Source organism: Coturnix japonica, chromosome 2 (genome assembly GCF_054131305.1).
Source record: "Coturnix japonica strain WE chromosome 2, WE-NBRP24, whole genome shotgun sequence".
Lineage (NCBI taxonomy): Eukaryota > Metazoa > Chordata > Aves > Galliformes > Phasianidae > Coturnix > Coturnix japonica.
In genome coordinates this window covers 105,308,601-105,336,310 of record NC_140664.1, presented here as the reverse complement: position 1 = coordinate 105,336,310, position 27,710 = coordinate 105,308,601, and the positions used below count along the sequence as shown (strand labels likewise).

Below are 27,710 nucleotides of genomic sequence, written 5' to 3'. Positions count from 1 at the left end.
TTTAGGGAGACCAAACTAGTAGCAAACATGGGCAGACCAGCAGTTTTAGAGAATAACTCTGTTCCTTTAACCAAACAAGTAAAAAACTTTGAGCAGAGCATGAATAGTATGAGATATCTGAGTACTGAAATAACTTATTTAAAGCTCTGATATATGTATATCAGATACTATTTAAGAACCTTTAGCACTATGAAGAATATGTTTCTTAAATAACTTCGCAATAGTAGGACTATTTTCTTTAAGTTGATTCTGTGCAGGTTTTATTTTTTTTTAACCATTCCCAAGACACAAAAAAAGTCCATAAAGAGTTGTAAGTTCATTAGTTAATTCCCAATAGTAAGCAGACTTAAACAGCATTCAAAATGCTGAACAATACAAAAACATGCATTATCCACAGCTATTCTACCTATAATTTGCTCATCTTACAGCTTCCAGACATAGGATGTTTTAAAAAAATATTTCCTGCATTCTGAACTGCAATGCTGTTCAAATAATAAAACTAAGAAGACATTTTTCTACCAAATATACAGATTTACTGCAGCGAGCACTGCATGAAGGAAAATACTTCAGATTTTTGTATTATTAACAACATCAACCGGTCTACTTTTGACTACAGAGCCACTTTAAAAATAGTAAATAGTGTTTTATCTACCCAGCTAGTTATACTGCATTCATTTCGATTTTGGATAACTACATACAGGAAATCTGGTCTTAATAGAAAAAGGACATTATGTTGCTACAACAGACTGTGTATGTTTATTCTTTAATTATGTGACTGTACGAAAACAAAAGGATGTATATTCTCTGTTCATCAGTTTGCTTGTCTGACTTCAAAACAAACAACACTGAAAAGATTTTCAAGCGTTTGTTGGTATTTTGGGCTCTTTCCGAGAAGGGATACCTGCTCTGATTATATGAAACTAAAACAAGGAAATCTAAAAGCAAGTAACGATTCAATCCTAAGAGAGCTGATGCTGCACTGATATTCTCTATCACAAACATATTGTCTATATCAACTTTTTGGATGCAGAATAGTCATTGTTGCACAGAGGTATGCTTGAATTCTCATTCTTTTTTGCTTTGCACAATCAGAAAGTATATGGTTTTCATTTAAAAGAGTCACTCTACCAAATGCATTCATTTTTCCCACACGTATTTACAGTTCTATTTTCAACATACTTTGCCTGAGTTGCTAAGTAAACAGAGTTCACATTTACTGGCAACAAGGACTCACACAAACCGTATGCAACTAGAAAACACAGCTTTAGATGAAGAATATATAGCGACGACATTTCAGACGAGAAACTTTCTTATCTAGCTCACTGCTAAATAGTACATGAACTTAATTGCCAGAAAAAGCAGAAAGCAAGCAATAGAACTGAAAATGTCTTATACAGATTAAGAAAAAGTGCTTGGAAATCCTCATCGCTCATAGAAAACCTTACAATCACCTAGCAACCTCTGTTACTGCTGCTTTCAATTTTGAACAGGCAGCCTTCACATTCAAAGATGTATCTGAGCCAACTGATGCAACTGTAAGTTTAAAGCAAAACAAAAACATAAACAGAGATTTTTTTTGTTGTTATTTAAATAAATTGCCCCTACCTTTCTTCTGAGAGTACGATGGCGACTGCACTTGAGAAAAAGTAGGTTTTTCTTCGGTGAAATATTCAGGTTGGTTGTACTGATTCAGGGCCATGTCCATGTCAGAGTACTCGCTTTTAAACACGTTTCCAGGGTAACTACAGGTATAAGGCTGATTCACCGCCCAGGCCTGTTCCATATATATGTTGTTACTGTGCAGGACCTGAGCATCACAACTGCTGTAACCCTGATTATCTTCGATATATGTGCAATAATCAGTGGACTGCATGTAGCAATTGCTACCAGCAGCTGGGTGCACTTCATATATTTCTTGCATACAGTAGTTCATTTTGTTAGCCTATCTCAGCTCCTACTTTACGTACGCACACACACACACACAGGCATGCATACACATGGGACGGGAAAGGAGCACTGAATATACAACACCGACAAAGTCGACAGCAAAACAGCCCTTTTTACTTTGGAGCGGCACCCGATGTGCTAAAATCCTATTTATACTGGGATGGCTTCTGAACTCCCCTGCCAGTCAAACATATTGGGAAGCAGATTTATGACAGTCAAAGGTCTTAATCTGTGACTGTAAGTTAATTCCAAGGGAAGATGGCAGACAGGTAGCAATGAGCACCAGACAAAGAAGCGACGTCCCGACAACCCTCCTGTTCCACTGTTTGTAATAATCATTTTATAAACCGTTTTCAGCCCTTCCCAATATGATTAGAAAATGATTACTAAGGCAAGGACACAGTTATGTCACTGTAGTTGTCAACTTAAGTGTGAAGCATTATAAAGACTGCTTAAGAACTCCCAGAGGGGACATGCTGAAAATCCTAAAATCAATAATCCTGTTTTTCAGCATTAAACCACAGAAAATCCAATAGTGCTGTGCTGATGACCCAAACAGAAGTCTAGTTTTACAAAATTTAGCAACTTAATCTGTCATCAGCTTTATTGATTTTGTTTTACAGAATTACATGCATGAATCTCCCCAGCCTTCCACACGCGGACAATCCTCCCTATTGCCTGGTAATGCATTTACGGGAAAGCAGCTTTTTTAAACTTCAGTGATTTGTGGAGGTAATTTCTATTGAGTTCAACAGGTGGGAAACTTCAAAATATTATCAGTTAATCAGCAAAAGGAACTCTGCTTAAACCTCATCAATAAGCTAATTGTTTGGCTATTTTGCTTTGTTATCTTTTATGTTTCGGTAAAGAAGCACTTTCAGAAACCCGTCTTTGTGACAACATACAGATGAGAGTACGGAGAGATTTTTGCTTGTTTTGGTTCATGTATGAGCTGTGAACCTTTAAATGCTACTACAACAAATACTACGTGCTCTTACAATTGCCAACCATATCCCAAACATCATTGCAATTACTGTATGTAGTTTAAACAGCCATTCCTTTTTTCATTCAGAAGACACTGCTTCATTTTTAGCTCAAACTAGCTGCCTTTTGTCTTTTTTTGTCTTTTTTTTGTCTTTTTTTGTCTTTTTTTGTCTTTTTTTGTCTTTTTTTTCACTAGGCAAAACACGTTTTCTTTACAGCACAGCTGAAATGCAGTAAAAGTTGTGAAGTCAGAAATAAGATGGCATCTCTTTTCAATGTCAGTACTTATTATTATGAAGCAGAAATAGTGGTTTGACAATGAGGTCTCAGCTTTGCTATTTCACTCATTTTAAACAATGCACAAGATTGCCAAAACAACCCTGTAGATTGGCCCTTATAATATGAGATTTTAAGAATACATCTAACAGACTAAATCAAGATACACCTTAAATGGTCCTCACTAGTTCTCTTAAATACAGAAGAATTGGGCATGACAAGTATACATTTCTCCTTACCCACACTGTTAAATGTTTTAGACTACCGTGAAGAGCCCACAGAGAAATGGTCTCCCTTCCAACACATACGCAAACTAACTCAGTTGAGAGAGAAGCATTGCCTGTCAGTATTTAACATCCAGGCTGAACAGAACTCAAGCTTCTGAAGATGAGAGAAGTCATTGTTTATGCTCGGAATACTTTTAACTATGAAAGAAGCATTCCTCATTAACACATCCACAAATAGTTCTACATTAAAGAAGTTGAAATGTACTCTATCAAGATTAGTTCTACAGAAGTCTAACTTCTAATGAAGCTACTTCCAAAACAAACTTTTTCTGATAAAACTGATAATTTAAAATAACAGTTTACTTCACTAAAAGCACTAACAGTAAAATCCCAGAAGTAAGGCACTGGTGAACTCACATTCTCCGTACTCTTTTTAACACAGACTGAACTCAAACAGAGTTGTGAAGCAGTGCAACGAAGCTCACATAGAAAATTTCATTTGAGTTCCAGTTTATGATCCAGATTTTACAAACAGTGAAATTGTCTATGATAAAAAGCATGTTTCTGGCAGGACCTGATTTCTCTAGAATGGATGTTCAGCATTTCCTATAAAAACATGCCTTTGTTTCCTTAGAAAATATGTAATAGCTGTTTACGTAGAAACCATCTAACCATGCCCATTTATGTGATCAGCTGGTAATTCTGTACTACATACAAATGTGATGCATACAACCTGCCAAGCTTACTTCTCCATGCTTCCCAGAAAGAAAACATTCCACAAGTGAGGCTGCACAAAGGTAAGGCTGTATTTTACAGGACAGCAGAGCAGAACGCTTAAGAAATTTTTGCGCCATCCAGAAAAACCTTTTGAGGACTGAACTTCAAGTTCTCAGTGGGCATTTCTTCCCTTGTGGATTTGTTCTACCAGATGAAGCAACATGTTCTTCTTCTTTGTTCTTCCCTTTCATTGTTATAGGTTTGTTACTGAAAAACTAAACAGAATTGCGACCGTAGGCAGACAGAGCCATCCCAGCCAGGATTAAACCTGAGGATACAGTATCATGATGTGGCACAGTCTGTGAATTTCATTCTGTTCCAGGATCAATTCCTCAAAACATTTGTTTTTTGTTTTCTGTTGCTCTGTCAATAATATTTGAAGTGTGTCACATGTGCCACTTTTCACAGAGTGGCTGTAATATCAGAAGGAAATTAATTTAAAAGAAATTGCAAAGAACGAAGAGAAAAAGCAAAGGGGATGGATCAGAGTCTTTCCTTACCAAGAAAGAAAAAAGAAAAAAAAGAGAGAATGATAAACATTGCCAGGGAATTAGGTTTCTACCTGTAATGTGCTAACATTGAAAAGGTTTATAGAACTGTGGATTGCTGTTCCCTTGGAAACAAATCAGTTCAAAAACACTGTAAAGATTTAACATCACCATTTAAAACTGAAATATTCCTATAATATTTTCATGTTACTCTCAGGGTCCAATCCTGCAGGCCCCTTTCATGCATTACTTTGAATTAAATCATCTGATAAAAATGCAGTCAGACAGGTCTTTTCAAAAGTCTGAAACTAGAGTAGAAAACAATATTTACAACTGTTCTTCATCTTGCATTCTGATTTGAACATTAGAGTCTTAAAACATGTCAAGTTGAGCTTTCACTTCTTTCAGCAGTGTAGTATCACATTTAGAATTTTCTTAGTTCACAGGTGTCTGCTTTTGGTAACACACGGAAATTGACTGCTAATGGAACAAAACCTCAGCTGCAAGCAGAGGGCAACGGTAGAACCTTTGACATACTGGCAGAAGACGATTCGAGATATGAATCTTAGAAAGAAGTTGGAGGTGTCGGTTCATTGTATCAAAAAAGAAAAATATTAATGCTAAACCCGAACCCTGAATGCCCCAAATGTATTGAGATACTCACCTGATGTAAATCAGAAGTAAGTGCAGTGCAGTCAGCGATGTTACTGTGGCTGAGCAGAACTACACAGCCTCGCGGCATATGCCTGAAGGGAGGCTTCTGCAGGCAGACTGCCCTACAGTACATCACGCTGCTCTCCACAGACTCATGTTTTACAGTCTCAGCCTAAAAACTTTAATTATGAACAAACAAATGCCCCAACAAGCTGCACTTCTCTGGTGACTGAACTCAGTTACCAAAATATCAAAATGAACTCTCAGAAGTTTTAAGGAAAAACGATGTTCCTGTGGATGACACTCAGAATGGAATACCCCAAACAGCTGAGATCCTGAACACAGAAAAAAACACCAATGCTCAATGTAAACCATCCCATCTTGAACCACCACTTCCTGTGGGACTGTGGCACACTACCCACAGGAGTCACCTTCACCTCATCGCTCCTAAACTGCGCTCCCTGCTCTACCGCAGGGACTATCTCAAGGCAGGGCTGCTATGCTCCAATTCCAGATATTCAGCATATGTAGCAGGTACTGTAGAGCATTCAGATTGTTCAGGGTTCTGCAGGACCAAATTCAGGATCGTACCGTGGCTCTGTTTATACTTTATGCACACAGATGGAAAAAACTGAACTATTTAGTCACAAAGAGCTTTGCACATTGGAGTATGTTGATGCAAGGATTAACCGTACCTTTCTAATTCTGTTATCTATGTTCATATTACCAGTACCTAGTTTTTAATATACATCTTTACATGTTACAAAATAAACTGCATTTCCTATTTGTAATTTGCCTTGCCTGCATTCTCTCAGTTACTTCTAATGAAGGTTATGTGAGAAAAAAAAAATCAGATCACTGCTTTCCAAGACGAATGCAAAACTGACTTCCAGGACTCCTAGTGCTTGACGCGGAACACATCCCAGTCTGTTACTTCTGCAACACATCAAATGTCAAAATTCAGCTATCTTCTTGCCCACAAATTACAGCCATGAGTTAATGTATAGCTTTGCACTACATTACAATTCATGTACTTTACACTCTGTGACCAGAGAAGACTCAAAATGATGCTTCAAAAAATACAACTTGCAAACTTCTTGTTTGCGGAAGCTGGGTATCTGCTTATTGAACTAGTTCTGACCCTCATAGATAACATTACAAACCTAGACAGAACAACTCAAACTTCAGAATCCAAAATGATACCAAACACAAGAACAGAAAAGGAACCCTATACAATATTTATCTTATTTTGAATACTCTACTTCTGACTGAGTCAAAAGGTATGTAAAACTATGCAATTTTATTGCTGTAAAATTACAATTTGATGGTTCAGAGAGAGTGTCTCAATGGAATCAAAGGCACTAAAATTGTCATTTTGTCTACCCTGCATTTGTAATGCCAGGCAAATAGAGTACAGGGAAAAAGAGCTGAAACTTTCTGGCATAAGAGTTCCTTTGTGTTTGGAACAGATACAGCAAGCTTCAAACTAGCTGCCTCTGGCTTAAACCCGATGAAGTGCTCACTTACACAACATACGTCTCTTTTCTCAACACGTGTCAGTTTACTCCTTCTCAAAAACTGCTTCACTCACAAAAGGTGCTACAGCTTGCTTAGGACACACCACTAGATTTGGAGGTGACTCACAAAATACCGGATCGATATGCCTTTCCTTTAAATACTTCAGATTCATTAGCCTGTTTTGGGTAACAAAGAATGTCATAGTTTGTATTTAAATTTCAGATTCACTAGAAATCCAGCCCTTCCTTAAAATATTTGACATCTTGAATTTGGCATCAAATGAAGAGAACAGAGCCTGCTTTTTCATGACCAAGAATCTTCCAGGTTTTGCTGTGCTTTTCTTACACTATGAATAGAGTAGAGTAGAATGGGATGGAACATAACTTCCTTGCACCCTTTATGACATGTAGAAGTAGTAGCTGTCTTTCCAGAAGGGATTTGTTCCTCATGATGTATGCCAAAAACCTGTCTAACAAAGTCCTTAAATAGTGTTGGACAACTTTTAAGATAGTGTCTGAATAAATATTGCTAAAAGCAATCATAGGCCTGTGACCCAGACAACCCAATTTGTTAAGTCTCCCCATATCTCATAATTGGAAGACCCTGTTAGCAGACATCACTTAATTTTGGGGCTTATCTCGCGAGAAAGTAACTGCCCGCGCTTAAAATGCAAACCTTTTCTGAGTCATTCCATTCCCCAGCTCCACAAGAAAAATTTGAAATAAAAAGCTCAGTTTGTTCAAAAATAAAACAGAACTGAAAAGCAGCTAATACAGCTTGACACAACATGATTAAGAGACTCTTGGTTGGGACCGTCTGGGTTTTGGCAGCCTCCTGACAGCCCCAAGTAAGACGTTAAAGCGATCAACACCTGACATCTGTTAGCAAGGAGGCATTCTGAGGTGAAGAGCAACTAAATCTAAAGAAATCAGGTACTTAGACCAGTTTAACTTTTTCATGAGGTGATATCCTTCCTGACACTGTAATCTTTCTTCCTGGAGTGACGCAAGACTTAAAACAAAACAACTTGTAGTCCCTCCCTTCCTCCCAATATGCAGCATTTATCTCTTAGGCAAAGAAGAACAGAGAACGATTTATCCCACTTTAAAAAGGAATAAAATAAACGTAAGCACTAAATTTATGCTAATATCTAAACTGCAATTCCCAAAAAGAATTTCCTCAATGTTGCTCTAGCATGAACAAAAAAAGCTATCTGAAAGAGGATGGTGATTTTTTTCTCATTACGGAATCAAAGAATATTCAGAAGCTGCATTTATCTGAGTTCTTAATGTGCAGTTACTGAAGCTTTGAGGGATGGTTAATAACGAGAAAGAAGAAAAGGCAAACAGCACAGTCAGGTGAGAGATGAATGCTCTGAGAGTAGTAAACAAGTGCTTTACTTTGTCTACGCTTTTTTAAGGCATTAAGGGAGTGCTTTATTCAAAAAGTCCAGGTTCAAAAAAGACAATCTGCTTATCACCACAGAGAGAGAAATAAAGTTTTAAAGGGCTAAAGGAATATAAATGATTTTAAACTAGATAACAAATTAGACAAAACCCCAGTAAGTATTTATCACATTGTCACTAGGGCTCCCTGCAAAGCCAACAAGTTATGTCAAAAGGAATACTAAAAATCACAATTATCCGTGACGCAAAACACAGCAAAATAGTAACAAGAAAACTCTCCCCACATAATAATGCTATTATCAATGGCCAATCTCTCAAATGTAAACAAAGATATAACTGCCTTTTTCCTTTTAATACACTGTTTGCTGTGCTTTGCATAGTAAAGCCAGTTACCTTTATATTTTTTTTCTTCTTTTTGATATTCCTGGGAACTTGATAGGACTTGAAAGTTTGCTTTTGCATGGCCTGGCTGGAAAATTGTGCTAGTCCAAGTTGAAGCACGCCGACACTGTGAGAGTTGCTGTCCATTCCTCTGGATACCATCACTTTTGGAGAACCTTTTCCTAAACAAATCGCTTTCTGCTATGCCCACTACATTCCACTTCGGATTTTTTTCAGGAGGGTGAATCAGCCTGTGCCATGACAAGAGGCCACTTTCTGGATGGCTGGCAAATATAGTTGGGCTACAGACTGTTGGCATTGCCAGAATCTTGCTCAGGTGTGGAGTTTTGGAAAGCAAGTTCTTCCCCAGCTCTCCTGCTGGCGCGGTACTCTCATCCACTTGGCTGCACCGGTACAACGCAGAGCCTCTCAGCCATGCCCATTCAGCCACCATAGTTCCCCTCCGGTACAATTAAATATAAAACATTCCCATCTGTGAAGCCTAAAGAAGCAGACAGATCTATGTGGACTAACACTAGATGTTACTTTCACAACTCCACAACCATGACACGGGGCCCTGGGCAAGTTACCACCAATTTATTGCCCTGCTCATATGATCATTTGAGGTCTTGTAGGTCGAGGCTGGTCGTGAACAATTTTCAGATACTTAAAACACAAAACATCACGGATTCAGCCTTGTTTGACTTTGCTCTTATCGTAGGCTGACCTGAGGGACACTCTGTTACCTAAGTGTGACATTCTTATGTGGGCATGCTTAGCAGTTCCGCTTTTGCTACCTACTGCCTTTCTCTAGTTGTGGCCACACTGGAGTACCAGACACTAATTTTATCACAGGAGTTCAGACGTGTGGGTCCAGTGTCAGTCAGAAAAGGGACTAAGGCAGCATGACTTGACCTAGTTGGTCAAAATACTTAGGTGAATTTATTTATCCCTTCATATAGAAGGGACTGAGATACCACTAATTGATAAATCTGTGAAGATAAATATAACCCCATCTTCTATTTTTGGGAAGCAAAATTATATGCTATAAGAATTACACATTTAAAGAAATTTATACGACGTGCATCAAAACTCAAATTCAAGACAGTTTTCCAAATGGCATTTAGTAAATAGTAAATTCCAGTTATTTAACAACTAATATGCACTGTGGTTTTAATCACAATAAGATTCTGTTATTTTATTGAACCTGAGTAAATTTCACGTACGTTTCACTTCACAAAGTCATTCATTTACATATTAAAAACACTTGCATGCCAGATTAGTTATTTCCTGATAATAATCTACAGAAATAACTAGATTTCAGTTACCAGATCTATCATACCATTACTATTTTTGAAAGATTTGCCCTAAGAGTTAAGTCAAACATTACTAACATAGGGCATATTTAGTTATAGTTAATATTAATTTCTGGTATTCTATATTAATTCCTGCTCACATTTATAGCTTTGCTCAGTGTATATTCACTTTTTTTTTTTTTTCGTTTTTTTTTTTTTCTTTTCTTTTTTTTTTTTTTTTCTGGTGGCATAAACTCACCTGATATTTTAAGTTTAAGGTGTGCTCCCTCTACCCACTTTATCTCAGTTGGACTTTAATAGCACAGATTTGTCTGAGACACTGTCTGGCATCACAGCACTCAGCGTATCAGACATGTCCAGACAACGACTGAATTTGATCATACCCACTTTCTTCAGACTTGTTTTTCTTAGTAAAATTAAAGACTGACTTTAACTGCAGGCAATATGGTAAGAGTATATCACTCGTAGGTGGACAACTAAATTTAAAATAGAATAGTGAATACAATCCAGAAAATAATAGGCAATTGAAAACAAATTGGCATACTTTTTTTTCTATATTCTTTTTTTTTCCAGTTTTAACACTTTTCTGTCTTCTAGACTCCATAATAAGCTCAGACTCAGACAGAGAGATTGGATTATTCTGGTAAAACCCTCCAGGAGCTGCACGGAATTTCCCTGTAAGATCTGAATCTAACTTGGCCATTCATTCTTCTCGGCATGGAGAAGAACCATGCACTGTAACCCACCTTTCCACAGACAATGGCAACAGCAGATAAGGGATCCTTCAACACAACTCTGCTCTCCTCATTTTCCATCATGTTCTAATTATCTCCCTGCAGAACTAGTGCTGTCTCTTTATATAAATCTGGGAGACAAGTGCAATATGCATGTAACAGATAAAGTAAGTTCTATAGTTCACTCATAACTAACTAGATATTTCTGTGTTCTGTGAGATTCTCAAGACCACTGACCCCACATAACCCTACACCTTATTTAAAAAAGTGATTAGCTATATCCTCTGTTACTCAGTTGTTGCTATTATTACTGGAAAAGAGATCAATGATTCATAACCCAGGCTGTTCAATCTTGTTTTGTTAGGCAAAACTTCCTACATCTTCTTCTCTGCTTTATTATTAAAGGCCATCTTTGCTGTTTTTTAGCCTGTGTTATTAGTCTTTGCCTTACCTTTGATTTTAATTAAAGACACACACTCATCACAATGGTACATCTTTCCTAAGGATTCTAAGAGGATGTCAAATGAGATTTACAGGTTTTTAAATACAGCAAGAAAGTTGAAGGCCCTCCTTAGCTTAAAAAAGAGCATTAAAACAAGTTTGCTAATTACTGCATTTGCAAATATCTCTGGGATTTTTCAAATTGACACATTTCAACTATGAGAATAAACAGATTATGTTACAGCTCCCATCATTCAGAATTTGCCCAGGCAGTTTCTCAAAGGCTAACCCCTTTCAAGCTGCTTTGTCTATTCTTTCCTTTTAGCTCCCTCTGAAATTTGTCTCACTATTTTGACTCCTATGTTAGCTACAGTTTATTTAATTTTACAAGTCTCCATTGTATTTGTCAAATTCGCCCCAGTCATCAGGGACATTCCACATTCACATTTATCTAGAAGACAACTAAGCAGTAAGGAACTGAGGGATCTCACATTGTATCTCTTTTTCCTATACTTCTGTGGTGCAGAAGATATGCATGTCCTAGTTTACCATTTAGCTTATTAAATTCTTAAATTACAATTTTACTACAGGACTATATTATTTATTCTACTTTTCCTTCCACACATCTTGCTTGATTTTTCCTAAAGCTGTGTTTTGTTGTTTTTCTTTTGTTCGCTTGTTTGTTGTTTTGCAACAGAGGGCAGTTTAAATCTTCTACATCTGATCTTGATTTTGTCAAACCAAAAATCTTTATAAAGGATGATCATGTAATTTGTAAAAGCTCCCTGACTGCATGAGAATTATCTCTCTCCCGACCCCTAGCCACTGTTAAAATGGCCCTAATCAAAGTAGAAAGCAGCACAGCCTATTGGGATGAATCATGACTAAAACCAGAGGCCCTATTTCAGAATGAAGAGAGACTAATAAGAAGGGCCTAGAGCTTTTCTTGTCTATGATAGTAAAGGAATCATCAAGTAATTTCAGAGGTTGAAATTATCACTGTAGTGATAATTGGCAAACAGTCAACAGTGAAAAAACAAATTGTCAAGATCCCATCAGTGTTTTTAAAGATAAGTCTGTTTTACAGAAGAGACAGAATTTTAACAGATGAAGGGCCTTCTGAGCTGAACAAGTACAGGCTAGAAGAATTCCTCAGAAATTATTTACTACAGGCCAAGCTAAAGACACCTAATGGATGAATCTGAAGGTTGGCCAGTTCACAGCTAGGCAATGCTGACTGAATGGCAGTACATAACACACTATGAAAACAGTGAAATAACTCCTTTCTTTCCATCTATTTCTCACCTATTATCTGCCCAGAGTTACTTTATATTCAAATACTGCCTCAGCTTGTAAGCATTTCAAGTTGTAGTTCATAAGAATTACAGCGATAGGTGAACATACAAGTAGTCTCTGAATTGTCACTACCTTACCTGACTGGAAAACAAAAGATTAACAAAGGTTTACCTATTCTCACATCTGAAATCTAATGAAAACTGAGCAGCAAGTGCAACAGCGTGCTTGCTGTTTTTTTTAAATGTAGAACTATACAAGCATCTAAGGACATGGAAGTGGGCTGGTTTCAGGGAGATCAACTAAGGCAAATGTAATCAGGATTAGGACTAGGGGGTGCACAATAGGTTGATCAAGCAGCCTAGATTTGTGTGGACCCAGTCCAATAGCACTAAATGATATTTTTAACTAATGACTTAATACAAAAATAAACAAACAAAAGCTACAATTAAAGGACATCACCCCCTTCAGGCAAAATTAAAATGAGATTCTTACTTTGTACAAGCATTTTAAAGCACAGAGTAACAAAACCTAAGAGCATACAAAGTTGACATATGCTTGTACTGGGAATGATAAAACTGTCTGTGCCAGACAGGACAAAGGTTTCATTTCCTCATGTTGCTGTTGCATCAGTTCACAGCATTTTCTTTCCTTTGTTCCCATTCATTCCCTTTCCTTCTCTTTTCTCCTAAATAACACCATAACATCCTATTCACCCTTACAAACACCTGAGCTACTCACAGTGGAGTTTCCCAGTTTTTAAACCAGGTCCACGAGACTCCTGAGTAAGAGGAAGGATGGGGCCAGATTCTTATTCATAAATCGCAACCCATGCTACCATACAATATGCTAAAGAACTGAGAACAAGTGATTTTGTATTAATTTTAATATGTAAGAATAAAATGGTAAGAGAAAAACATACCTTGAGTGACAAAGGGCTCTAAGCAGAAGGTGGAATTAGTGACATCTACTGAAACCAGCAGGTATTGTCAGCATCTCAGATATGTTTGTATGTCTACTTGACCAAGAAAACAGTGCAAGGATAACTTAATCCCAGACTGTTACACTGTCACTCCCTTCAGCAGTGACAATATTATAACATGCATAAATGTTACATAGTAATATGAAATACTGGTACATACTAAATACTAAACATTTTACAATGCACTTTTGAATATAGTGTATTTCAAAGATTTTCCAACAAGTGTTTGGACAAATATTAAATCACTGTGAAAGAGTAAGGATACATAACTGTTGCAACATGTTCTTAGTGTGTAAGAACAGAGAACATTGAGGAACATGCACTGTGAAATGTAATAGCTTTATCCTGGTTCTTGCTGACAGCAATCACAATGAGCTCTGCAGTGTGAACCAGTGTTAACCATGTTTTAAATACGCACTGGATTTCTATTAACTAGCAAAGTAAAACCAGGCATACTTTTGTCTCATCAAGAACCTGGGATTCAAGTTACACTTGGACACATGATGGAACTGGGAAACTGGCATTAAGCAATGCAGTCATGTAGATGTTACATGCATGTGGCCCTTTCTTAGTTCTGTACATCACAGGGAATATAGTCTTTCTGGGAATGAGGCGTATCAGAACATGCCAGCCAGTGCTTGAACCACAGGGCTTGTGGTACTACTGTTCTCCAACAGCAGCCACTGCTGGATGGATACCTGGGGGCATAGTAAGGACAAATGAACTGAATGGGAGCTCTCACTGCCAGATGTCCAGTCACTGCTGGCCCAAGGGAGTGCCTGAGGCCCTGCAGCCTATCTACACACAGTAGCACCCGAGGGATCTCTCTCTGAATTCTAGCCCAGTCTCACAGAACCACAGAATCACAGAATGACCCGGGTTGGAAGGGACCTCAAGGATCATGTAGTTCCAACCCCCCTGCCTGGCAGGGCCACCAAACATACACATTTACTAGATCAGGTTGCCCAGGGCCCCGTCCAACCTGGTCTTGAACACCTCCAAGGACGGGGCATCCACAACCTCCTTGGGCAGCCTGTTCCAGGGCCTAACCACTCTCCTAGTAAAGAAGTAACTAACCTAGTTACCACTAGGTTACCTAACCACTCTCCTAGTAAAGTCTCCCCCATGTATATTTCATCCACTCACATCTCTGCCAAGGAGGTGTTCCAGTGTCCATCTCTTACATACAGAACCACCCCTCTGTTTTGAACCAGAATCAATTTGTTGTCAAAACAGTGATCTGTTTCTCCAGGACTCATTTTGAAGACCACTGATTGTGTGAATATGGGCATGTTGTTGATTATTACCTTCTTCATATTACACTGCGTAATTGTTTTCAGTAATTCTCGCAATTGCCTGGAAATCTACTAATTATTTATTGCCTGAGAAAGGAAAATACCATTTACAGATTAAGGATAAAATAGCATAAAATATTCCTTTTTAAATGTATAATTGCAATGGAACCATTTGGGAAACCAAATTGCCCTTCAACTCACCCCCCACACTGTTGGAAAATCCTGATATACTCAGAGCTGCTTTGGCCACAAACCCTCAAATCCATTCACATGATATCTCCTCTGTCCCACCCTGGATCTTCAATCCCTGTACACTGATGAATGAGCACTGTTCAATAACAGCAAATACTGGGGAAACATGTGCCTGATTGAAGCTCTTTTTTTCCCACTGTGAGGAAATAGTTGAAGTTATTTTACTTCTGGAATACTTAAGGAAACTTAGTATCTTGAAATAGGACCTCCTGTTTAAGGACAATCATATGGGCAATATTCAGTTAAAAAGAAGGGTACTAAAACCAGCAGTCTTGACAAGCACATGTTTTAGAAAGACAAAAAAAACAAACCAACACAAACTAATATAAGTTTCCCAAATAATGCAAAGAAAGACATCCTCAGAAAGAAAAACAAAGTGGGATGGGAGTTCTTTAAAACCTGAAACAAACTCAAGTTTGGTAAAAGCCTAAAAGAAATTATTTTCAGACAAGTGATTACATACACAATAAAGCAGAAATCTGACTTTAAACATTCATCTTAGATTATGTAAAATGCTGTAGCAAATCCATTTTAAAGAACATCAGAAACGCATTTAGGGAATGTAAAAGGCTGTTGGTGATTTCTGAGTTTTGTTTGTTTGTTTTTGTTCTTTTGTTGTTGTTATTTAAAGTGGAAATAACTGGTAAATACCTGATTGGATAGTAGCTCCCCATAGCTCACAAGCAGCTTTACACTTGGCATAAAAACAAATATGCTCCTCTCTACATATCAGACTACATAGGGCACAGAGCGTGAGCTCACTCTTCTGGCGCAGACAGAAGAAATGAAGAGCAGCCTGTGGTCAGCCTAATGAAGAACAAAAAGTGGCAGGCTGCTGCTCCAGTAGCAAGCACAGCAAACAAGTATTTTATTTTATAGGTTAGTGGAGAAGGGTTAGAAAAAAGAAAATTATTATTATTATTATTATTATTATTATTTTTATTAACTACTTTAGTAGGCTGCTTCCCGCAAAATCAACACGTATGTTATATATTGACAACACCGTTCACCCCCTTTAACTGATGGCAGCAATATAACATACAGCATTACACAGTCTAGGAATGATAATCAAAATTTCAGTCTGCTGCCATCAGAAATACATTCAGAGAGATGTGTTAACAAAAAGAACCTTCTCTGGTTAAAATACAATTACTATAGAAATGGGCTAAGTATACTTGTGGATTATGTAAAAAATAGAAAAGGGAAAAGTATCAGGGCTAACACAATGAAGCATACTTAAGAAAATGGCTAGCAGATGTTGCAAAGCTAAAATAAATGCATGTTTGCTTTCTCTGTTCATTGTGAAATTTAACCAGACCTGAATGCTTTAAAAAATGCATGCAGCTTTTCCAGAAAATACAGCAGGTATCCATGAGTTGTAAGTAACAAACTTAAATATCTTTAGAAACACGCAGAGGTAAGATCTACACATTTACATGAAGAAAAAACACTCCTTAAGGGAGCCATCTTTATGCCCTCGTGATGAGAATGAAAACCCTAACACATTATTACACATTATTAGGGAATTGAATGAACATCAAAACACTACAAAATGTCACACAGGCAGACGACTTGCTTTCAAAACTTTTTTAAAGCATGTAAAATATTAAAGTTGAAAATGTAGAAGTTAAAATTAAGCCAGAATGTCTGTAACCCAGAACTTTCTAAGTGTGATATATTTAACTGCATATTCAAAAATACGTTTCTAAGTAATAAGAGCCGTCATGGAATGATTCATAGCTTCATGCAAAAACATCCCACAATATAAATCTTGTTAACCTTTTGCAAATCCCCAAATGCTCATTACAAAGCTGCTGAATCCCAGTTTAACAAAACCTTATATTAAAATATTTGCTGTCCTTCTAGAAAGTCCATTACTTAAAAGAAATAGTACAGTTGGATTTTATCGTGGTCCAGTGGAAGTGTCAGACATATCTTAAATTATATTATCCTAGGAAAATCATTATGGAAGTTCAGAAGAAATAATTTCACAGCTGAGGTTACTCAATAAACTGCTGTCCTTCCAAATTAACAGCAAGTTTACAGGGTAATTAGCATTGCTGTGAAAAGATTCATGAGGAAAACATGATACATTTCCTACTCTATTATTTTTCCCAGTTCTTGGAAACTACATACAGCACCTTCATAGGTACTGCTCTTCAAATAGATTTGTCTGCATAAGGGCTGGCTAATTTTCTTCTTTAAATGAGCAACCTGTTAGAAGAAACGTTGCATATTACATCCTGCTTATTGAAAACATTAATTTTTGACATTTAAATTATATTCCCTAATGTAAGAACTTAATTTTATTATAACTCCTATCTTGATCTAACTTTACAGCCATTACCAAACAGAACGCTGTGAATATTTGAGAGTAGAAGCACAGTGTTTGGGTCTATTAAAGAACACAAATCACACTCCGAGCAAAATCAGAGGAAAATTCTGGCCTTGGTGAAGCTACTGAAATAAGTACTGCAGACTTCATGAAAACCACTACTCTGCTCATTATAATTTTCATCTACAATGAAAGGGAAAAAGATTTACAGAATTCTACAAATAGTGCTTTCTGAGTTTTAGACCCTGTTCTTGAATTCCTTCTTCAGTTCGCACTCCAGTAAGGGGCAGTTCTGTCTTAGGGCTCAGAATCTTGGGAGAGATGAGACAAAGCTGCCTTCAGAGACTGTGAGTAAATAATAACACTACAGGCAGAAGCTTCACTGGAGTGTTTGGATAGCAGGAACTTTGTTATGAACCGTACTGTACATTTATTTGAAACTACTGTATAATACCAAAGCAAAAATACTATTTTCCAGATTCAAAAATGTCCTATTCCATTGTGCAAATGAATGGAAGAAAGAACAGTAGTTCTCTCTGAATTAAGACTGATATTTAAATACTTATGGCTTTTTTCTTCCCCCAGGTATTACTCCATGAACAGTAATTGCTCATGTCATCTGTAAAGCTGCTGATGAACTCTGGGAGTGCTACCACCGCACAGGCATTTCACAGTTACTTCCATTAAAAAAACCCAACACACTTAAGTCTTTTAGTTCTCAAAACACATTACTGCTGGTCTTCAAAAGCATCACATTTGCTACAGCATTCATCAGAACAGACTATTAATATTAAAAAAAGAAACTGTTACAAAATAGGGAAACTATACTCCCAGAATTTGCTTTGTTACACTTATGTATGTGACCACTTGTCAGAAAACAGCTTATTTTAGGGATTACCAAGCTTCAGTTTATGAGAACAGAATGTCTCTGATTTAGTACTCAACTGCAAGATGTACGTTATGTCCAGCTCTTCCCCCTCCTCAGAATAATCCTTTTATCTCAGTGTTTGGCCATCATCGCAGTCACGTACACATAAAACTGCTTGGGCAACTTCTAGCCCTCAGAGCTGGCATAGCTGCAGAAGTGCACTGAGAAGCACAGTGTTTACAAAGCCCTCCGGTCCTGCTTTTCACTTGTCACTTCTGATGTCATCAAGTACACAACATTAAGTGCTCATTAACTCCATCTGCGTTTGTGCGAACTCTAATTTGATTGCATTCTGAGAAAAAGCAAATGTAGTTCAGACTTCGTTAACTGAGTATTTATTTTTTAGTTTATTTTTGCATGAAAAAAAAGCATCTGGTACATTTTTTCCACTTTTTTTTTTTTTTTTTTTTTTTTTCATTCACTGTTAAGCAACAGCTTCTTTCTTCTGAAATCCTTCTACGTTATCTGCAACTTAAATTCCCAAAACAATTTTGGAAACCTAACTGTCTCCTTACTTAAAGCCCTCTGCACATACAAATACAGACGTGTGCCAGAAAACAATCAGACCAATAAATACTTTTAAAGTCAAAATATGCAGAATATTTTTCCTGTGGCAACTGCGAAAAGGAGCAAAGCTCAGCTTTATTAGCAAGGGCCAAATTACACAATCTTCTGCCCTAAGAAGTTCAGCAGATTGCACAAGAAACTGGAGGCTTTGGGGCAGTGCCTACAAGAGAAAAATCCTTACTGCAATAAGAAATATGACATGGGCAGAGCAATCATCTGTCAAAAATCTGAATAATACAGCCCATTATTTTATGCAACTGGTTTTGTTTCGGATGTGATTTTTCTCTCATATTGCAGTAACAAAATCTGAGCTTTCTTTTCCATCCATTAGAGAAGGACTGGCTTTGGAGGGTGGTATTTATGCAGATTTTATAGTTTGAAAGCTTTTTTTTAAAATTTCAACTATGTTTCTTTTCACATTCATTCTCATGTAGGAAATTTCATTCGTATAATCAGAAACAGGAAATATAAACTGCTCATAATGAAAAGTGCCGGACATCTACAGCTGTACCAATTGCCATCTTCTACAATTAATCTTTATTTTTTTCCAAACCATGATTATTTTCTTTACGCATATTGGTGCTACTCACTTCCTTCTAATGAAATGCAGGCCCTTCCATTACTCTCTGAGTTTCTTCCATGAGCTTAACAGACCTGCCCTGCAATGGCGAAGTCCAGAGGACGGACTTGGTCTGCCAGCAGGAATATGCTGCAAAGCCCCACCCCAAAGGAAGACACACCCCAAACCACTAAGGAGAAGATAAAGAAGGTACACTGCTTTTCCATTGCCAACACAAAGCATTAGATGCTAATCACTCCCTCTAAAGGCACGGCAAAATTAAGCCCTGTAGTAAAAGGTCAAAAAAACATAACAGGGGACAGAAGAGAGTACGTGACAGAATTGATGAGACTGAGTTACATGTCAGTGCTTCACATTGTTCCTGAAATAGGTATTTGTTAGATGAAATTGCTCTGACAGCAAGGATACCAATTCCCTCCAACCCTCACACAGTGTGATGTTACCCGGAGCTTGGCACACCTATCACAGCTCAGGTAACTACTCCACCAAAAGCCTCAGCTCCATCTGCTTCCAACTTATATTCATCCATGCCTAAATTCTGGTTGAAACATCAGCAAAGACTCCATAAAACCAGAAGTCAAATATCATCTCTGCATGTTTTCAAATTATTCATTTTACTACAAAAACATCCATTTAAATGATATTTTGTTTTCACCATAAATTTTACTCTGCTTCTCATATCTACGACCCAAAACTCAAAAGACCAACTCAGTTGCTGAATAAAAGCTGTTACCATTTTCTGGTCAGTACAAAAGGAGAGCAATGGAGAGATTATTCCATCTGCTCAGCCAGTAAAAATAAGCTATTCCTTGAATAGGAATTTGGCCTTGTTTGTGATGAGTTTCTCTATGTAATACACAGTACATTTTACAGAGAGGCTTTAGAGGTCCCAGTTATGCATATTTCAAGAGATTAATGTCATTGACAAACAGTATCAGCAGAACATTCTCTTTTCTTACGCAAATAATAAAACAGCCTGAAAGTTTTAACTCCTCTGTATGACCTCCATGTAATAACGGCATCTTTGCAGACACACCATTCCTGGATTAGAATACATCATTTATTTTAAACATGAGTCATGTATAGCCTTCAAATGCTTCACAACTGACAGGGCCAAGAAGGTGAAGAGGACTTAAAATGGTTAATGGTTATTTCAATTTGGATCTTTTGCCCACCTGCACCCTTGGTCAATCATTACCTAAAGAGTACTTGGCAATCTGCCTAAAACCAATTGGATCTTCTCACTTTGAACGTCAGAAGATACATTCCTGTTACAAAATAACTTAAGCCAATATACTCAGCAGACATGGCCACTGTACTAGCAGTTTTAGCAGGAGAGTTGAAGTTCCGGTGTTTGTTTACAACAAAACAAAACTTGGTGGATGAAGGAAAACAGAGGAGGATAAGAGTCTTGAGGAAAAGATGTTGGGGATGATTACTGCGTGTCCTAGAACTCTATGCTGTGAACAGAGGATAAACCTTAAATTCTCAGCATTCCCAGCAATGCATTCATAACTCGTGAAGCACAATTTTGTAGTAAATATTGAATAATAACAACTCCAGCAAAGAGGGAAATACTGTATATATGCTCTTATGGATTATGGTTACCTGACATACTGCTGAGAGTTACAGATATGTAATCATTCTTGTTCTTCTTCTGTCACCACTGCCACCTGATAAGAAAAAAGAAAAAAAAAAATCCCACATGTAATACATCCATAAACACAAACCAGCAGAACACAGTCAGTATTTAAACAGAATGGAATATTTTGGATCTTGAATACCGTGCCAGAGCCCAGCAGACTGGAAGAGCTGTGGGCAACTTCGCTTCAGAAGCAAGGTCAGAATGCTGACAGCAGCAGAAAAAAATGCTTCTGCTCCTTTGTGGATCACTTTCCCCTGACTTTTTGTAGGAGTTATTCAGGATTAATATGTAACTTCAGAAACCGTAAGAAAAAATATTGCATTCCTGATGATACATGTGGATTATTTTCATGTTTAGTAACAACGTAGCATTCAAAGGAATTACAAATTCTCTGCTGACAGTTACACTGATTCTTCCTCAAGTCGTCTGAAACACAGAAACCCTTTAACTTTTACAAAGTCTTGAGATACACATCAGTCATTTTACTCATTAGGTAGAATGGTAGCTTATGTGTGTACTCCTGATGTTCTAACAGGAATTTTCAAATGATGTTTAAACAAGTTAGCACTGCAGAGAATCAGTGTTTCTGAATGAAACATGCCAACAATATGCCTAAGCACTGCCCTCATAGCTGCTCTTTGGTGACAATGTACGAATCCAGATTGTCCTCAGAGGTGTCTTATTTACTCATGACCAGAAATGAGAAATGTCTCCTTAGTAGGAATAATGGTTATGGGACGACAGTTGGACTAGATGATCTTGTAGGTTCTTTCCAACCTTGTGATTCCATGATGATTCTATACTTTTCCCTATTGATACATAAACCATCATTGTTCAATGCAGTGGTGCCATTCTGAGAACCCTCTTAGGGTATTATGTAGGTCAATCCAAAAGTAACACTTCCCATTTATTTCCATGGAAACTACAACAAAGAGCACAATAACACTATTTGATATAGCAGATTCTCAGCTACAAACAACTGTTCTTCAACACAGTCACCACCATCAGCCAACTCACACAGATGAGCTGATTGAGATGTTCTTCATTTCGTGGTGTGTCAGCTGTGTGAACGACACGTTACACATGGCTTGTGTATCGCAACTGAAACGCACTATCCACCATCTCGTTGTGTTTGCATCCACTGTTTGGTCTCAGCAAGTGTCAACGAGTATCAATCAGTACCATTTCTTTTTTCACATGGAAGAATTCAGTTCCGCACCTCTGCTTCACTGCACTCCCAAGTCAGACACCTTTGTGTCAGTCTGCCCCTCTGCTGCCATCTGCCACACAGCAACAACCTGTAACAGAATTCTGGTGGGAGGATTCAACCTCTACTGCCATACCACCACCACCACCACATGACCCTGACATCATGGGCCAATGGAACAAAATGACATTACTTTTGGAGCAGCCCTCAGAGAACTGCAGCAGTAAGGATCTGGATTTGTTATCTGGAAGCAATGTTTTTAATATTTAGAATGGTAAAATTGTTTGAATTGGAAAGGACCTTTAAATGTCATCTTGCTGCAATGAACAGGGACACCTACAGTTAGATCAGTGTGCTCAGAGCCCTGTCCTTCCTGACCTTGAATGTCTCCAGGGGCAGGGCATCCACCACCTCTCAGGGCAATCTGTTCCAGTGCTTCACTACCCTTAGTGTAAAAAACTTCTTCCTTATGACCAATCTGAATCTCTCCTATTCTAGTTTAAAACCATTTCCCTTTGTCCTACCACAACAGACCCTGATAAAGAGTCTGTTCCCTTCTTTCTTACAGCCTCCCATTATATGTGGAGAGGTTGCTCTCCAGTCTCCCCAGAGCCTTCTGTTCTCCAGGCCTAACAGCCCCAGTTCCCTCAGCCTTTCCTCCTTGCAGGGGAGTATCATTTCTGTGGTCCACCTCTGGACACACTCCAACAGGTCCACATCTCTCCTGTACTAAGGGCTCCACATCCAGACACAGTGCTCCAGGTGAGGTCTCACCAGTGCAGAGCAGAAGGGCAGGATCACTTCCCTCGACCTGCTGATCATGCTTCCTTTGATACAGCCCAGCATACAGCCGGCTTCATGGGCTGCAAGGATGCATTGGTGGCTCACGTCCAGCTTGCCATCCATCAGTATATCAAAGTCTTTTCAGCATGGCTGTGCTCAAGCCTTTCATCCCTCAGCTTGCATTGACAATGAGGAGTCACTGCAACCCAGCTGTGAGACCTTGCACTTGGATCTGCTGAATCTCAGCATGTTCTTCTGGGCCCACTTCTCGAGCCTATCTAGGTCCCTCTGAGTTGCATCACTTCGTGTTGGCATAGAAGTGACATTTTATATGGGAAATAAAATCCTTCTTTGCTTGTCCTGATCAATACTTAAACACTCTGCACTTTGGTCTTTATTTCTCTCTTATCAGTGCCACCATGTTTCTTCTCAGCTCCCTTCACATCAGGAGCATTTCCCTTCCTTGTCCCTGAAATAGTGTTCCACCAACAGCTGGCTGTGAAAGGACATCGAGTGCATCTGCTCTATTTCGGCACAGGCTACGAAACCAGAATTAGAAAGCAGGTGAACGACGGGGATCGCATGTATCACATAATTAATGTATCTGGGACGCAGCCCTCCGGTTTCACCTCAGCTCATCAGCCCCAACTGCACGGCCCGAAAACCCTGCGGGCAGCTCCGCCGCGCCCCGGACATCTGCGGCATTACAGCCGCTCGTCACACACCCTGCGGAACGACCATCTACTTTCCCTCCCCGCTCCTCGACGCGGGGGAAGGCCGTGCTCTGGAGCCTCCACGGGCCGGGTGCCGGGAAGAGCCTCGTCCCGCCCGACATGGGGCTTCCTCACACCCCCTCGGCCTCCCCGGAGCGGCCCGGCCTTGCGGCGCAGTGCTGTGGTGCCCCCAGGCGGCCGCACGGGAGCAGCCCGCGACCCCTCGGTGCCGGCGGGCTCAGACCTCGACCCGCGTCCGTCAACCCCGCCCTGCTCAACCTCGGCAGCTTTTCTTGATTATCATTGTGATTATGGTGATTATTCCCTTCCCCTCACCCCCCCCCCCATTCAATCCAGCCCTCTGAATTAACATCTCTCTTATCTCCTCTGTAACGTTTTCCCTATCTCTTCCATCGCTTCGTGCCTCATTACATTAATTGGGCAGATCTGGTAAATCTTCAAGCGAAATGAATTGCTGCTCCAAGACTTAACATTGCTTCGTGATTCAGAAAACAACAACAATAAAAACAAACCAAAAAAGCCCAAACAAGCCAAAAACAAACCAAGCAACAACAACAAACAAATAAAAAACCCACAAACCTTCACGTTCTCTGTGTCTGCAAAGCAAGTGCAAAGTACAGCCTATGGAAAGTTTTACAGCAGAAACTGCTACAATGTCCTCCGGCGTACATGCTGTAATGTGTTTTTATCTCCTTGTCTTTTCTTCCACAGAAACTACTCAAGACTCCACCAGAGCTCGTCTCAGAAATACAGCATCTCCTTCAGCTCTTAGGGGAAAAGCAAATACTCTGCTTGGTATTTGCCATCTACAAACAGCACCACCAGAGGCAATAAAACAAGAGTTTTCTTTGCTACTGACACCTCGTGGAACTTCATAATCCCCTACAACCTGTCAATCAAAAGAGAAAAGGGGATACAAATTTAGCTCAGCCCTCCAGTTATAATCAGCCTCTTCCCCATCCCATGTCATGGGACCCCAGGAACCTCAACAATAAACCGGTTCCCAGAATTTAATTGTGGTTTGGTGACTCACTGACACATAAGCACTCTTGAAGTAAACAATTCAGTGTTTCATTCTGGCCCTCTTGTAAATAATTAGCTACTAATCCCAAAATTATTAGTTTTGCGCCAATCTATTTAAAAAAGAGAGAGAGAGAAAAAAGGAGAAATATAAAATTCCTCAATGAATTCTGTATAAAGAGAAGAATTTGAGCCCTGCTGGGAGCTCTGCCATTTCCCTCACGGGACCAGGATTTGGCATGGAGGAAGCTGCCACTTGTGTAAAAAGTCTAATTACGAAACTACCGTAGGAAAAGACAGCCCTTTGTTTAAAGTGCTACACCAACACATCTGGCTTTGGCACAGTCTTCCCGCATCCCGCAGCTCGAAATGGAGAGCGCAGATCCTTTCTGTGCCTACTGTTTATGATTAAAATAATCCTCCATTCTGGTATCCAAAACCTGGGCTACCCTCTGAGGGCCCAGCCTGGCGTGCTGCTCTATGTCAGCAGCAGGAGTAGGCTGCATCTACGTTAATTACAGCAGTCGCCTCTTACAGGCATCGATATGGAAGGCAGTGGTGGAAATCATATTCTTTTTCAATGTCTGTGATGGGACACGAGTGGGAAGGAGACAGATGAGTCACCACATCAGGCCAATAATACCTGTGAATCTTTGCAAACTTTGCAGATGAAGTTTTTCTCTTGCCAGAAGTGACACAACTTTTATGTGGGAGCTTTGCTACCATCAGATCAGTGTTCATTAGATTATCCTTTATGTGCAGAGCACTTGCCTGCTCACAAGGAGCTGGCCAAGGTCTCATGGCTCTGACTCATGAGCTCCGAGAAGCAGGAGGAGCTCCAAAGGCTGCCTCATGAGGCACCTATGTACCCTGGAGGCCAAACAGCAGAGCCACAGGCCAGGCAGTGTTCTCCTGCTCAAATCAAATCTCCAAATCAAAGAATACCTGTCTTTGGGATCTTCTTCTCTGGCCTGAAAAGGTCATACCTGGAATTAATTCTCAGGCTTCGGTCTTCAATTCAGCAATGGTGTCAAGCCGTTTTGCAAATTACTACACTTACTTTCTTCTCCCACAATGAAAGGTGATTAACCAATTAACACTAATCACTGTGGTTAAGCATCCTCCCACTCTCACCAAGCACCACCTCCTCCATACAAACTCACTGCATTAACCAATGAGCACATAAAAGGACTGCATCCTCACACTATCACTTCAGATGAAGATTGTCTTTGCTTCTCTCTATCAGGCCATAGGCACAGTAATACTATGCATTGAATCCTGGATTCTGTACACATCACAGACCATATGCTGCTTGGTAAGCCTCAGACCTTCTTTCCATGTGGTCCTTCCTATTTGGCCAAGGCAATAAAGGGAGACTGGCACTGTTTCTGCTCATCTCTTTTCAAGACAGGTGAGAGCCAAAGCTGGAAAAGGGGGTTTTTGTGTCTCTCAGAAGCACTGACAAGCCACCCAACTCCTAACCCTTAACTGGGACCATCCCTTGGTGTACCTTTTAAAAAGGGAAGACCATGGTGTGACATAGCACATCCACACAGATGCCTCCTGTTACTGAATTCATACCACTCTGTATTTCTGACTCTTCCCAAAAGGTGAGGAATAAGGGTGTAGATTGAGACAACAGGGAGCATAAGCCTCTGGGCAATGAAAGAGAACTGACAAAAATGGAAGGGGCAGACGATCCTTGAAGGTGTGAGGCAGTACTGACGGTATGTGGGAGAACATGGTGTGTATCTGATGGCTAGAAGACAACGAGGAAATGGGAGACAGCAGAAGAAGTAGGGACTGTGAACATGGTAAGCAGAATGATAAACAGTGTCAACTGCTGGGAGAGAAAATAGTGCAGAGGACATGAGCACTACTCTCTAAGGGAGAGTCATTTCTTTTTTCTGAAAACATCTTCCACTGACTCTTGAATCTGGAAGTTTAAGTTGAAGCTTATTTCCTCCAAAGGTTAAAAAAGAAGAAAAAGAAAAGAGAGGGAAAGAAGAAAGAAAAGCAACTTTCTAATTTCTGTCACATTCATCCATTTTTTTGGAAGCTAGCTTTAGTATTTTTTGCAGGCAGCATCACTACAGTACCTGAGGGCATCAGGCCGATCACATGGACACAAGACCAGGCCTTACTTTTGGGAAAAACAGTGTGAAAACTGGCCAGTAAAGGGAGAACGAAACCCTTGCTAAACCTCAAATACCTTAGTAATAACACGAGTAATGGCCAAAGGCAGTAGATTTAACATCCTGACCTGACCTGAGGATAGGACAAAGGACATCAGAGCCTTCTTTGGGATATGGCCATGAAGTGAAAAAACTAGCAATGCCACATCAGAGAAATGACCAGGTAGCCTCTAGGCTGTGTTTGTACCAAACCGAACCTTTAAATGTTTTCAATATTTAGCAGGAAAGCAAAAGCACTATTTTGGAGCATATTCATACAGAGAATTTCTAGTGAAACATATTCAGTGGAGACTGTACTAGGCTATGACAGAACGTGGTACATATATAATAAGCAAGCTGTATAAAATACACTGAACAACTGCACATCACATGAAAAATAAAAACTTATGTAGTTTGAGATATGTTTAATGAAAAGCCCCCATCAGAACTGGCTTGCAGGCACAATCTTAAAAGCAGGCTGACTCATGCTTTTTATTGCTAGATTAGTTCAACCCACAAGGACATAAAAAATGCTGAAATGCTTAATCAAAAGGCAAGGAACTACTAAGTTTCCCGATATGAACATTCAGTAGTTCTGTGTGATCCTTTTGTCCTCACACAGACCTCACAGTGGCTCAGATTTGTTACTGTTCAAGCCCAGAACTTCCTGTTTTAACTTGCTTCTTGAACACTCCAAAAATTGCAAAGCGCAAATAGCTCTGCAACAGTCAGGATCAGAACATAATATGGTATGTGCTCAGTGCTA

The 27,710-nt window shown here is 39.2% G+C and overlaps 1 protein-coding gene across 23 annotated transcripts in view; it reads right to left on the bottom strand.

The window, feature by feature from the left end:
• THRB (thyroid hormone receptor beta) overlaps positions 1-27,710 on the bottom strand; it is a 162,622-nt gene that overhangs the window by 29,414 nt on the left and 105,498 nt on the right. For 17 of the 23 annotated variants that reach the window (XM_085538383.1, XM_085538384.1, XM_085538381.1 and 14 more), the window contains one exon: positions 20,990-21,054. The exons of 3 other annotated variants lie outside the window; for them this stretch is intronic. In XM_085538383.1, coding sequence (XP_085394509.1) covers positions 20,990-20,996 — 7 coding nt within the window. In that variant the 5' untranslated portion in view covers positions 20,997-21,054. Of the gene's footprint in view, positions 1-1,605; positions 12,817-20,989; positions 21,055-21,165; positions 21,448-24,329; positions 27,024-27,710 lie in introns of those variants that run through there. 3 more of the 23 variants (XM_032442349.2, XM_015853982.3, XM_015853979.2) reach the window with 3 other exon arrangements.